Source organism: Limulus polyphemus, unplaced genomic scaffold (assembly GCF_000517525.1).
Source record: "Limulus polyphemus unplaced genomic scaffold, Limulus_polyphemus-2.1.2 Scaffold77835, whole genome shotgun sequence".
NCBI lineage: Eukaryota > Metazoa > Arthropoda > Merostomata > Xiphosura > Limulidae > Limulus > Limulus polyphemus.
Genome location: NW_013743431.1, coordinates 1 through 15,138, shown reverse-complemented (window position 1 = coordinate 15,138; position 15,138 = coordinate 1). Strand labels below are relative to the sequence as shown.

The 15,138-nt window shown below is 32.8% G+C and overlaps 1 protein-coding gene across 1 annotated transcript; it reads right to left on the bottom strand.

Annotated features, from left to right (window-relative positions):
• Positions 1-472: 472 nt before the first annotated feature.
• LOC106477745 (clotting factor B-like) lies at positions 473-4,077 on the bottom strand. Its single transcript, XM_013938277.2, has 4 exons — positions 3,982-4,077; positions 3,356-3,632; positions 1,917-2,080; positions 473-1,055 (listed from the first exon to the last, which is right to left on the bottom strand). Exons 1-4 carry the CDS (start codon positions 4,075-4,077, stop codon positions 891-893), a joined length of 702 nt encoding a protein of 233 aa, XP_013793731.2. The 3' UTR covers positions 473-890.
• Between the last annotated feature and the right edge of the window lie 11,061 nt (positions 4,078-15,138).

Sequence of the window (15,138 nt, the reverse complement as noted above, 5' to 3'; positions counted from 1 at the left end):
TATTTCTCCTAATACTTTGATCTGGTTAAACATATCTTCTACCCATTTTGTTGTATAACACGTTTACATTAGTCGGGTACTCGCCTTTAATATTTTTCTTCATTTGAATTTATCCATAATTTCATTCTCTCGAAGAAAATGATCCTTGTTAATGTCTTTGCTTTGCCAGGAAACACTGGCTGTTATTTGAAGTCTAATTCTTTAGTTGTTGTAAAATGGTTACATGTTTTCTCTTTGAAGCTCAAAAATTAATTCCTAACTTCATCTCTGATATCATAATCTCAACAGCCAGTCTCCTAACTTCAGCATTACGAGCAGTAATATCACGTCAACGTTAGGATGTACCGATCAAAAGAGGACCCACTATAAAGATGAATTAAATGTCAAACCTTTATTTACCTAAATGGATTGATACAATAAGACTGAAGGTATAGTAAATTAATATAATTAAACGAACAGTACCTTTTTTTTCAAAAATGCAATAATTCATCATAATAAAATAAACGTAACACTGAACGATAGAGCCATTCTAACACTACAGTATTATTTACTGGAACATTTTACTTTCATGATAGGTTTCTAAACTCTACATTAAAACATATATAGCTGATAGCGTGATGTGAATATTATGATTTTGAAATATATCGATATAAAAATGTTGTATAACTAAATGTAGCTTTTAACTGAAATACTGTAATCTATATTTGCAAATACAATATTTTAACATAAAAATTAAATGATTACGTTACTCTTTATGACTGTTTTAGTTATGCAGAGATTTTAAGCTCACAATTAAAATGCAATTTTAAATTTTAAAAATCTTATTTGAATGGTAAGCTTCTTTACGATAACTTATTGTTGGTTAAAAGAGGGCAAATTAATCAAATAAATTATTTTCCTAAGTCAGTGTTTGCAGCAATCCATCTTATATAGTGCGAGACCCTAGTATAAACTCCAGGGTACCCTGCTTCAGCACAGTTAAATCCAAATGACACAATTCCCACTAATGTCCATCGTCCACTATCTTGTAGCACCAGAGGTCCTCCAGAATCACCCTAAAATACCAGAATGTAACTTTATTAGCTCAATATTTCGCTCTTACAGCTTCGCCAGGAGCTATCAATTTCCTACCAGTTCACTAATCCAGTTGAATCCAATAAATATACATTCTGGTGATAGAGGTCGTTATTTTATTTAGCTATCAATTTGTTTGTTTTCTGTTGAACATAAAGCTACAAAATGGACTGTCTGTGCTGTGCCAGTCATGAGCATAGAAACCAAAGTTTTAGCGTGAGAAGCCCACAGACCTATTTCTGAACCATCAGCTTATCCTTCAACACTTATGGATATTTTTTACCTAATGATGGGAAAACGACATGCTGGTGTGGAATGGCAGTCAGTGATGTTTCCATCTTAGGTTTTTCAGAAGAACTTAGAAATTGCACTGTTTTTCCATTATGTGTTTTAATATGATCAAGTGAGTATTTAAGTTAGTTATGAACTATATCTTTTTGTTTAAAAATTATTGCTTAGAACTATTCATGTAATTACATTAGCACATTTGGTTAGCATTAAAATAAATGATATATATTATTATCAAGAACTTTTGATGAATCAACACCTAAGTACATTTGTAATATTTTAACACCAGAAAGGTATGTTTCTCGAATACAACCAGTTTAAACAGCGCCACATATTTAAATATATGTTTTCTTATTCACTTTGCTACGAAATAATATAATGGTTTTTGGTATCTTTTAGAAATTTCAATTGTTTTATTTTTAAAGGCAAATACGTCATTGTTAAATTTTATGAATATATAGGTCGTTATTTTATTTACGTATATAAAAATGTAATAAACTCCAGTTTGCGTTAAACAAAATTAAGAAAAATTAATAGCTAAGCTTTCTTGCTACCTGACATGCATCTTTGCCTCCTTCAGACAATCCGGCACAGACCTGCCCTCTAGTGATACCTTGTGGATACTGTGACGACGCTACTTTTGTGTAAACGCTGTTGCAGTCCTTGTTGGACACAACAGGGATGGAAACTTGTTGAAGTACTTTACTGCTCACTCCTCCTGAAAACATTTTAAACATCGAATATTTTTTAAGTTAACATGTGAAGTTAAGAAGCAATTTGTTTTACAACAATAGCAGATCACGTCAACTATAATCAAACCTACACATCTAAAGAAAGGTACATCATTAATAAACTACCGCAGTTTTACACAGTTGTAGCACAAGTTTATGTGAACCTATAGTAAAATTACAGAAAATACAAAACTGTTTTTTTTTATTTTTAAGCCTAAGTCTAGTTCATTGCAACGTCTTCTGTAAAAAAATCGCCTTTAAACAAACAGAATTAATTAAAAGGTACTATCTAAATACCGACATAATGCGTAATATTTGAAAATCAATAGGCCTAAAAGTAACTGCAGAAGTTGTTTCTTTCACATTCCTTTTAACTGATGAGTTCTGGTGTTTAACGACAAGCTTATTAGGAAGTGACTTGTGGGAGATATATAGGTCTCAAATGCTATTTTCCTCCATCTTATTTCAAATTGAAATGAACAAATTAAAATAAACGTAAAACACATCTGTAATTAACTTAATTGTTTTTAGAACACTTTTTAGGCCTACTGTTTTCCAACTGTTCGACGCTGTATCTTTTAAAATATTATACTGCACATACAAATGCCTCTCGGTAGGTCAGTAGTAATTTTACGAACTTACAACGATAAAATCTTGAGTTTATTCCCGCGGTGGACAGGTCGCAAATACCTCATTGTGTAGCTTTTGCGATAAACAACAAACAAACAAAAAGCATATATAAATAGCGTTTAACAGAATATTTTGTCTGCCATCGTCCAGCCAAACTGATTATTTATGGTACTGAATGAAAGTTTATTTGACAGTGACTTGTAGAAGACAAAAGATATATTTGAAATGCTATTTCATACATACCTCTTAGTTGGAGCTGCAATGAACAATTTAAAGTGTAAAAAAAGACATTTACAATTAACTTGTTTTTGCAATAATATAATTAATCCTTATTACTCTAAAATAATTGAACAGTTATTTCATTAATATAACATCGTGAAGTAGTTATAATAATAATTAATTTATGTTTGCTTGAAGTTAAGCACAAAGCTACACAATGGGCTATCTGTCCACGGGTATCAAAACCCGGTTTCTAGCGTTGTAAGTCCGCAGACACACCGCTGTTCCATTGGAGGCTATAATAATAATAATCCATTATCTGAGAAGGTAATATTTGAAATCTAAACTTAGAAAACCAAAGGTATTTTCGGGTACAATAATCATTAAGAGTAAATTTTAAAATTGAAATTTACCGAATGACTTATCTCCCCAACCAGTAACAGTAGCTTTTCTTCCAATAAAGTCTTCATCAACAAGAGAAGGCCCAGGTAAACAGACTGGTGTAACTTTATTACTTAGTCTGACTGCTTGTTTAACCTTTATAAGAGCAATATCGTGGTAGTTTTTAGAAGGTTGATAATGTTCATGGACTTTTACGTCTTCTACATCATATTTTGTTCCATCTTTTAGAGTGTGAGCACCCACACGAAATGTATACACAGACGGAGATCTAAGGATGAACGAATTTGTTCAAGGAAATGAAATATAGATTTTATAGATGGTAATAAATATCACTTCTTCGACATAAGATATTCAAGGTTCTCGACAACAATTTTAAACATCTACATACGGAATACAGCAAAGAACTAGAACATGAACTTAACGTAATGTTTTTTAATCTGTTTAAAAACAGTTAAGTGTAAGTTTTCAGGTTAACAGCAATCAGTCTGTCCACATGTCCATATATTGATTTATATAATCTCACGGTTTCTTATGCACGATTTCGTGCGAGGGGGCAGAAATGCAAATTGAATATATATACATCAACAAGTACTTCTGAAATATACATACAACGTTCATGAGACATTTTTTGTCTTACCCTTAGAAGTTCACTGTCATCAGCTTTTACTTCAAGCCAAATGCTTACCAAGAAGATTTGATAGACATTGTAGATTGACACGACAGCAACATCCATTATGAACTTCATGACACCTTTCACTGGAACAATCACCGTCCAGATAGCCCACCTGAAGCTACCCGTACAAACCCAAGTCATGTGTACACGAAATATAATACAGCACATAATGCTGTAGATTGATTTTTCCTACCTGACCTGTCGCACAATTCCTACGTATCTAGCAGTAGGAAACTTTAATGACAAATATGGATGCAAGTGAAATCACCATTGGCAAAGGTTTTATATTCTGATCTCCATGGTATAACCATGAATCTAATATTGCTAAACTGAGGAAAACCAGAATCATTGAGCACCAAGATGATAGACATTCCTATATAGAACAAGCTTTCGTTAATGCCACTTTGAGTGTCATCGCTACTATAATAGATGGATAATGTCTCCAGTGACGTACACGTGAAGACAAGAAAACAAAGTGGTATAAAATCTCAAGCAAGTGTTTCAAGCTTTCTGGTAGCACCATCAACTATTTCTCCACCATTGAGTAAAATCATGTCAATGCTTCTGCATAGTGAACAATCCGTATTGATGGAATACTTAAAAAGCCTGGAAATCACACAATCAAGCCAAGACTGAGTTCTTGCGGGTAAGTACAAGTAAAAGAGGCAGGGATTGCACATAATAGATCCAGTAATCTCTAGAGACAATCAAGTCCCAAAATACAGACATAAAATAAAATGAACTATACATGAAGTCCAATCTCAGAAGTACATCATTCTGGTGCATCCACAAATGTATGGCTCACACACAAAAAATTACATGGTGAAATCAGTCATTTACAGTGATGATGATACCCAATAAATACAGCTGAAGACGAAAGTAAAGCCTTCATGCTCATAGACATCAACAAAGATGGACATGATAATAGGAGAGACAAAAATTCTGATATTGAAACCACATTTAGCTTGGAAAATATATAAAGAATCATAAATACAACGAAAGATACAGTTCCAGATCTAGATGGTATGATGATCTCCCCTTTAATAACTTTTAGACAATCTAAGTCAGTATTGGAACATCAGTGTGTAGCTGGGTAACAAGCATTATGCCTGAATTATAGATTGACGATTTTTCCAAAGGATCTCTCTTATCTTAATGATCTTCAAATAATCGCTCCACAAAGATGCCATAGAAGGTTGTAGCTCTAATGCCTGTCTTTCACAATGAACCATTACTACAATCATCATTAGATGAGTATCATAGAGAAAGAAAAAATGGTCAAAATACCTAGCAGTAAATTTAGATCTGGAATATGCCTTCGGTATAGTTCAGCTGCCCATTGTTTTTGACGAAGTGATCAGAATATGCATCAGTGTAACATGTGTAATATGGATGAGTTGTAATTACGCTAACAACCAGAAATTGTATTATGAAGAATGGAATCTAACAATCATATTGGATTACTTTCAACACTGGTCTGTATCAAGGATAAAAAACTCTTGCCAATCCTCTTCAATGTCAACTCCCTAGATCTAGTTTGGCTTGACGTTAAAGATATATGTCATGTGATAACCTTTGCCAATGATATCCTGGTGTGATCACATGGCTTAAGCAAAGCTGATATTAAAAATAAGACATAACTATCCGTTAGCTGAATTATTAAATACATAGTCATGTTCTGCACACTCAAAAACAGTCATGATAATGGGGAAAAGTCATCACCATCTTTTGTAGACACTTCTATCTGCAGTACGTGGAAGCAGCCTTTGATAGACAACTCAGTTTTACAAATTATGTTAACACCATGTTAACCGCAGATGCCAAAGGCATCAATGCATTCCAAATTTCAGAAGAAAATAGTGCTGAAAAACATTTCCTGCTTATAGTATACAGAAACTTTATCGATTACTGATGATCAATATGAGAGTTACACAACCCAATAAGATTGAAATGATACAAAATATCTGTTTGATACTGGTTACAGGATGTACTTTTGCCGACACCCTCAAAGCTATATACACCTCACATGCCTCAGAAGTATCACAAAACAGCAACAGTACTTACAAGCAACATTTACCAGATCCTTGCAGTGTAAAGACCATGTATTCCATCATCAAGCCACTACAATTTTCGTTTGGTAATTCTAGTTTACATTGAACTCGAAGACACCAACCAAGTAGATGATTGTCTAAAAAGCATTCAAGAAGACAGTCACGTGTAGATGATGCTATGCAACCACTTCCAATACTATTACTAAATCATACCAGTTTCTGCTATTGAACGAGGATCATCAATTGGCAGCACTTGCCGCTTAAAGTAAATTCTCATTAATTAATAGTGAGATTAACTGTCACTCTTATAATACACCAACAGATAAAAGTGTAAAGTATGTATCAAAGTAACATGTTTGAAGTCGCAGGCACTCGGTTCCATAGTCAGATATGCTATTAATGTTCAGCTAATTTATGTCATCACCATCCACCATAAGCAAACGATTGGTATAAAATAACTATCTATAAACTTCACATGAGAATAACATAAATAATAAAGTGTAGGGGGAATTCTTGATATAATTGAATTATATTACTAGGGGAATACTGTAAATAAAAAAATACAATAAAGTGACAAAAGCTGGAAAAGAAATATAATTTGATTTCTTCCAAAATAGAAATAATCTAATTATTGTTTTTGTCGAATCTTAAAAGTTCATAAATGAACCTGTGTAAGTAATGGCTTATTATTGGTTACAGGCGATGATACATTATCTAAAAAATACAAATATAGATGGATATGGTTTTAATTGTTTTAATGATTATGCTTAAGTAATAGAGAGTACAGATGGTAAGATTTAAAAATTATCAATCTTTTTCATTACTTCTAGAAACTAAATATCAAGAAGTAGCAACGTTACAATAAGAACAACTACTCCTACCAAGATACGAAAATTATTATTGTTGTTGAGAGTGAGTAAAAATAGATAAGAACTTTAAAAATAGTGTGAAATGTCATATAAGCTTTATATATCAATCACACTTTAGGTTGGAATATCGAAAAAGTTTGGAATATCTGAACGATTTCTTTGTGGTGGTGCTCTAATATCGTCTAATTATGTCATCAGTGCTGCTCACTGCTTTAAGATATCATTATTTCGCCCCCCCCCCAGCGGCACAGCGGTATGTTTGCAGACTTACAACGCTAAAATCCGGGTTTCGATACTCGTGGTAGGCAGACCATAGATTGCCCATTGTGTAGCTTTGTGTTTAATTACAAACAAACATGTTATTTTATGTGAATTTATAATTGTAATTTAAAGTTGTAAACTGCCAACTACCATGATGATATTATCTATCAGTTTCTTTGACACTATTTGCTTCTGGTCCTATAGTCTAGTAGTTTTAAACTAATGGGATTATTAGCTGAGATATGGCCTGTCGGGCTCACAAACAGATGAGAGAAGTAAAATGTTATATCATAAAGAATTTTAAAATGATTAACAGATAATTTTAATGTTTACAAACTTTTACGTCAGAACACACTTCTTCTGGTGAATTACACTATATAAATGTTCGATCAAAGTTCAAAATCACTACAAGAAAGGTATTTCAACCCAAACCTCTGTGAACATTCAACCCATCTATTTACCAGTACCTTTTTTGTGGTATAAGTTTTATTCCTTATCGATTTAATTTTTCCACAGTGGTATCTGTGAGGCTCTTATCTAGGATAACTTGTATGCCTGTTATGCGGAATTTGAGTTTTATCCATGGTGATCCTAAACCTCTTTATTAGGTGCATATAGATGTAACAGTTCTGTTAAGTTATTCTTGTCTTAATCACTTCCGAAGAGAAACTGATAAGGACCAGTTATTTTTTGTTTTTTCATTCATCTTACGTTCAGACAAAGGACCTGAGTCATGTATAATTTTGAAACAATATCTCAGTTTAACAGAACATGTTTAAATTGTTTTCTTGCTGATTTCACTTTAACTCTTCTACAATACTGGTCAAGAAGAATGCAACACATTGAACGCCAGAAGAAAAAGGTTCCCCATTTCTCAGAAGAGAATGACTAGGGTGTTATATATAGTCATTCACATTATATTTTAATAATAATACATTCATAACAAGGTATACTGTATTTTTGCTGAAATGTTTTTTCCAGTGACTTACTTTCATTGGTAATTTAAAAGTTTATTTATTTAATTTTAATGTTATTTAGTTGGGAATCTTTCAAAAGTAGATGATCAATACAATAATACTCTAGGTCAGGTGATAATGGTCTAAGATTGTGTGTGTTTATTTTGCTTCTTGTCGTTCTTTTTTTTTTTTTGCAAAGCTATTAAAGGACTATTTGCCATTGTACCTAATTTTGAACTACAGACGACACAAAAGGCAGCGAGTAACCTTACTTAAAACCAACCATCCACACTAAATGACTGGCCATCACTCTTATAATGCATGCACAGCTTAAAGAGTGGGGACAATTTATTGGTATTGCACGAAATCAAACTCAGTCGTTCAATAGTTCCAAAATCCAGAGCTCAACCACATGTCCAACCCACGCCGTATCTGGACAAGATACCAAAGTACTCCGTGAAACTACTCCTAGCTAATACCATCAGTATAATTCATGTATGTGGTCAGCAAATACCAATCACATCACTCTCCTGTAGAGTATATTGAAAACAAAACATAATTTTATTCAGAACTTGCAAACTTCGGACTAGATCATGCTCTATTTGAGCCATGTATTTTAATCTGTTCAGTTAAAGATCTTGTGTACTATTTCGTCAGATAATTCTGTTGTAGCCCATATCATCTCGAGTGATCATTACACGAGACAGCAATAACTCTTGAATACTAGTGATCCAATTTTATAATTTTTCATTGTTCAATTCTGTCATTGTGAGAACAGTTTGAAAACTTTCAGACAGAGTTCAAACATGAAGAAGACGGGATTTATCGTGATGTCTTTTTACTTTTTCTTCTATTTGATTTAACTTTTTCGAGTTCTTGGTTGTTTTCTCCATTTCTAATATAACGTTTTAATCCTCTTTAAAATACAGTTTCTTTAAGTCAAGTACGGTTTTCTTTACTTCCAGTTAGTGCCATTGTTATAATAGCGATAATCAATTACTTCACATGATCAGCCTTTGTCCAAGACATTCTATTTTGTAAAGAAAGTGTTTGTCTTGTTCAAAGAAGTCCTGCAGCACTTCGACAAGTATTCTAGAACTTCATTCTTTAGCCAACACTGTGATGACTGAATCACGACCTAGCCTTCTAAAATTACTAATACTGTTATCGGTTATTTTAGTTTGTATCAGCTAAGTAGGAAAACACATTGATGAGGTTAACTGATTGCAGCCACATTCAGACTGTTTAGGATGACGTATGGGAAGCTGTGTAGACCAGCTTCATTGATCTTGAGCCCCAGTGTTGAGCGGATTTTTAACCCTTACTTGACTGGGGGGGGGGGTGTCGTTGTTTAATTATTTTCATCTCACAGTTAAAATTTTTAAACAAATTGCGTGCATTTAGTACAAACTTACTAAACACTTAGTAGTTTCAACTTTAAGAAAATCAAATAATTAGAAAAAAATATGAACAATATTACCTTTCGACTTAGAATTTACCTGTTTTAGTTATTGATTAGAAATTTATATTTTGTACATAAAATTAGTTTCAGTTGATTGAGAAAATTTAACATTTGATTCGCTATTTTGCCATTTGCAATAGTTTTCAGAATATATATCGTAAAAAACGCGGCGAAGATTAATTGGTGACCTACGACCAGAACTTTTAAATTAGTGCCACCATTACCTTTACCAGGCTGCGTAACAACATTCTTGGTGGAGATCAGTTGATACCTAATATTTTCTTGTTTTTTTTCCAGAATTGTAGTGCAAACTAGAAGAATTTAGACATTTTGGCAATAAAGTTAGAAAATGAAAATGATCTTTACTCTCCAGAGGATGGTAAAAAATTATGTTTCAGCCAACGTTTCGCTATTGCGGCTTCATCAGAGCTAGTAGTACAAGAACTATATGACATGAGAATATTTATGAAAATACGTTATTTACAGCTTGTGTGACTATACCAATCAACAGCCGAAACGGAGCTATGTTTTTCAGACTATCAGGTGGAATTTCATGGAGGGTTATCTTATTTCTACCAGTGTTAGTGGTGTTCTAGGTATTATAGCTATCACTTTAACCTTGGCAGACGCTAACGTTCCAGACCATTAACAATTACTACTCAACATTCTAACTGTTATAATCAAGTGACTAGACCAAGCTAAATATTGCAGTTACTAAATATTCTTGCTTTATACGTTTATGCTCAACAGAAATCACAATTAGTACATGATGATATAAACGGTGCTTCCCATTGTACCCTTTACTTTTACCCAAATTCGTCTTTCTAGCCCAACTGTCAGTCACAATCTCATTGAAAATCAGAACTACAAGATTCCCTTGGTAAAACATCTATGTACGTGTTCAAGGGATGCACGTAAAATAGCATGAACGTAATTTTTATATTTCTCCTCAATAATTTATGGTGTGTTGAACTGTATGTTATTATTTTGTGTTAATAGTGTTGAGTACGTGTGCTCATAGATAACAGTACAGTTTTGTGAACTATCTGGAAGGTCAACGATCTGCAATGAAAACGCGACAGCATTCTGTAAGCAACATCTGTGTGTGTGTGTGTGTGTGTTGTGGCAAATATACACGTGTATACTTCAGTATCCTAATAAGGCATAAAATCATCTTTGGTAAAACACGTAAATACTGAGAAGATTTCAAAAGAATGAATAACCCAAATAAAATACTATCCGTGTAGTACGAAAATGAAAACGTTTGTTTATATTTATGCACAAAGCTAGACAATAGTCTATCCGTGCTCTGCTAACTGCAGGTATTTAAACCCGATTTTTGGTATTATAAGCACTCTCAGACTTGCCACTAAGTCACCGAAAATGAACGTTGTCTGCACAGAAAGAAATCAGCAAAGGAAAGTTCACTTCAGCGGATACAGATAAGCATCAATAGTTAATAAGTTAATAAGTAATAGTTAAACATTTGAAAATTTAAGAATGGTAACTTCAAATTGGAACTACTCTTAAATATTTTATATGTTTGCTTGTAGTTAAGCACAAAACTAAACAGTAGGCTATCTGTTATGTGCTCACCATGAGTATCAAAGCTCAGCTTTTGGCGTTATAAGTCCACAGACTTAAAGCTGTGCAATTGGGGAAATGGGGAGCCTCCAAAATATATTCACAAATACCTCATACCTTCTATATCATCAATAAAGCGCATAGAAAAACAGTGATCTTATTGTTACACCAAAATACTATGAAATGCAAATAAGTTATAAAGGCTATAAATAAACACAAAAAATGGATCATTACTTCAAAAATACAATGATAGCAATATTTACAACAGGCAAGTTCTGAAATTTAATTATTACAACGTTTCGACCAATAGTATCGGGTCATTATTAGGTAAATGTTACATTCGAAAAGACAGTTGAATTTCATAGAGCATTACAGACACGTGATGGGGAGGACAAGCTTGTAGGTGTCGTTAAATTAGTATTTTTAGTAAAATAAGGCGGATAAAATATTAACATAGATAAGGTGGTTCTGGATGTTTATTTCGTTTTGGCTACAATGTATTTATTTCTATATTTCTTCTGTTGATGTCTGATTCTCTTCGGGTGGTTTGACATTCTTTTCAGTGATAATGTTTTGTTTCGTTAAGATGTGAGTGAGAGTCCTTTAAGATGTTTCTTAAGACTGTGGTTTATTTCTCTCCCAGTTTCTCCAATATAAAAGTGTTTACATGAGCTGCCTTTAACTTTGTAGATGACTTCATTGTTTGTATTTTCCGTGGGGTAATTATTTGTAATGAGATTCTTGATTTTACTTCCTGGCTATTGTATTATTATGGTATGTATGTCGACGATGTGTTTCTTCATGAGTAGTTCCCACAATCCAATTAGGTTTTCTCTGATGTGTTCGACATAAGGAATTGTGGTGGTGATAAAGTTGAAGTTGTTTCCATCGTTATATTATATTATTTTGTTTGTTTCACGTTTTTGCTTTTTGGATACGTTGATTAATTCCGGATAGTTGTTTTTTTTAATGCAAATTTCAGAAGTTTTTTATATTTCTTCAACTAAATTATTTGCAGAGAATATATTCAACGCTATATGCATAATTCACTTTATCACAAAATAAAGTTGTCTCGAACACTATTTATGACCAACTAATTACGTTTAACTGTCTAGTATAAAAGTTCGTTTGAAAAACTTTATATATTTACCAACGTTCTTTTCAGTCAGGGAGGCTGAATTAAAGGGGGAAATGGATGTAATTGCTCCGACCCCCTCCGATCGCAGCTCCCCCCCCCTCCAGATAAGAGAAACATGAATAGAAGTTAAGCAAAAACTGGATCTTCCTTTATAAAACGTATGTTTATGACTGTGTCCCTATGACAACAACACTGAATCTAAGTTTCAAATGGACAGCACTGCATGTTGTAGAAACCTAAAAATGTCTTCAGAAGACGAAAGACAGAATACTTTCGAAACGTCGTCCTCTACATGTGTAGGTTTCTACAACGGGCAGTTGCTGTCCATTTGAAACTTAGATTCATTATTTATATCCTCCTTATCAACCTATCAAAGACAGAAACAATGTTAGTCATTTCATATAAGCCTATTATGTTGTAATTTTTCATTAACATGTTCTTATATAAATGTTTACCTGGTCATTTAATTGTAAATATTCGTTGTTATTACTTTATATCTGTTATAAATATTGGAATTGGCATAATTCCTATCCATCGCTTGTGTTTCTGTATTGATAAAACTGTAGTTAATAAATATTATTAAATTTTATTTGACTTACTTCAAACGTTACACGGACCTAGGTCATTTGTTTGGACACGGCATTTCGAGATTTGCTAGCGCAGGGCATCAACGACATTTTGTTTGCTAGGGTTGATAAAAATTTTCTATTTTAAGTTTATCGTTCTTATTACCTTTTTTACTGCCCATTTCAAGTTCTCAGCACACCTACATTATTTCAATTTGTAGAACGGTCCAATTACTAGCATATTTGAATTGGAATGATTGTGGTGATTCAGGTGATAGCTTTGAGTCTTATAAATGCAGAGATGTATTAATATCAAGCATAATCTGTATAACAACCTGTAAAAGGACGAATTTCCCCAGATTACAAAGGGCACTGTAATGCATAAAGACAGGTATTTTAATCTCTAAATATCTTAAGAGATAGAGATAGGGTAGAGCAGAAGAGGATAATGAAACACAATATCATACTAGTATAACAATGTTAATAAAATATAAACATAAAATTATTTATCTGTAAGGCCATTTGGGATTTGCTTTACAATAACAGCTACCATTACTTTAAATATATCCACTTATTTTGTTGCAAAGTGTTATAAAAGCAAAGTTTTATGTTGACTTCAGGATGCGGTATACGCAAAACGTCAAGAACTGGGGGAACTTTGCAGTCGAGACAACTACAGCCATTCAGAGAAAAGCGATCCAAATCTCTTCCAGATCTTATAAAGAAAAAACTTCACAGGTCTGTAGTCGGTGGATTTGAGGCGGAACCCAATTCTTGGCCATGGATGGTAATTTTCTTAACAAGTTCAGAAAGTTTTGTGTTCAGTTAATATGAGGTAAAAAAATGTGCAAATGCCTTGAGATTTCGATAATTGGACATTGCATAAGACAGTATTATCTTATTAAGATAATGCTTTATCTTATTATTAAATGAATTATCAAATAGTATTTTGATTTCTAGGCACTGCCTTCCATTATTATTTTATTTTTATGTGCAATAAAATATGTTTTTAAATCACATAATAGATTCTTACTTGGCATTATCATAAACTCGTTTTGTTGTAAAGTGTAAATGAAAATTGTATTTTTGTACTTTATTATGTAATATGTTTAAAAAATCGGTGTTGATTTGACAAAGAGATATGTTTGTATTATATAGCAGATGAGAAAATTATAGAAATAAAAAAGCTTTTGGAGCTTAGGAGAGTGTTTATTTGTAGTTAAGCACAAAGCTACACAAAGGGCTATCTGTGCTTTTCCCACCACGGGTATCGAAACCCGGTTTATAGCGTTCTAAGTCCGCAGACATACCACTGTGCCACTGGGGGCTTTATGAGAGTGAAACTGGAAATTAATACCATTTGCTGCCATATAATCAATATAGTTATGCCATTTTATATGATTGAGAAAACTTGTAAAACACAAAGCATTTATTTCCATTAATTAAGAAAACAGAGGGTGGCTCATATACACTTTATTTACTAATACTAACAGATCAAAAACGTTGAGGAAAATATGTAAGAAACAAAACACGAGGTTGGCTGTATGTTCAGTACCTTCAACTCTAACCAAAAATGTGTTTTAGTAAATCACTAAAATATAACAGGGATATAAAAGCGTTAATTTATTTGTAGTTCAGAAGTTAAATAAACACTAAGAGCTAAGTAATGTTTATTTAATGAAGATATGTTTTATTCCGAGTGTGAAAGGTTACTTTAATACATTTATAACGATAATCCCAACTCACAAATTTCACCAAATGGAGACGTAAATATTGTTGATGTTAAAATGCTGTACAGATAAAAGATAAAACTCTGGCTTTAAGATCAAAGAGATGAGGATTGTATATCAAATTATTTAACATGAGATGTAAAATGTTTAGCTGTAAAACAATTAATTGAAAATACAAAACGTCTTTAGAAGAAATGATTTTAACATACTTGTTTTGAAATAGATGTTCGAGTAAATACCTAGTGACTTTTTGATAATATGGTTCTTATACTCAATGACTTTTTAATAATATGGTTGTTTAATTAAAATATTAAATCAAAGTAAATCATGATCCAGTTAAAATCCCTCACCTGGAAGATAAAGGTTTGGAACACTCCCCGACATATCTGGATCTGGAGTATTTTCAGGACAACAAACAACTGGGTTCAAACCCTTCCATTCACAAATCGTAGGATATTCATTAGATATGTTGTCTAGCACTTTAGGACAGTCAGGAAGTGTCTT

What these genes read in the sequence shown, in the direction of transcription:
- LOC106477745 (XM_013938277.2), bottom strand. Translation starts at nt 4,077, where the DNA reads ATGGATGTTGCTGTCGTGTCAATCTACAATGTCTATCAAATCTTCTTG. An exon ending in TTGGGGAGATAAGTCATTCG is followed by an intron (nt 2,081 to 3,355) that starts GTAAATTTCAAT and finishes AAATGTTTTCAG; the next exon opens with GAGGAGTGAGCAGTAAAGTA. An exon ending in GAGGCAAAGATGCATGTCAG is followed by an intron (nt 1,056 to 1,916) that starts GTAGCAAGAAAG and finishes CTGGTATTTTAG; the next exon opens with GGTGATTCTGGAGGACCTCT.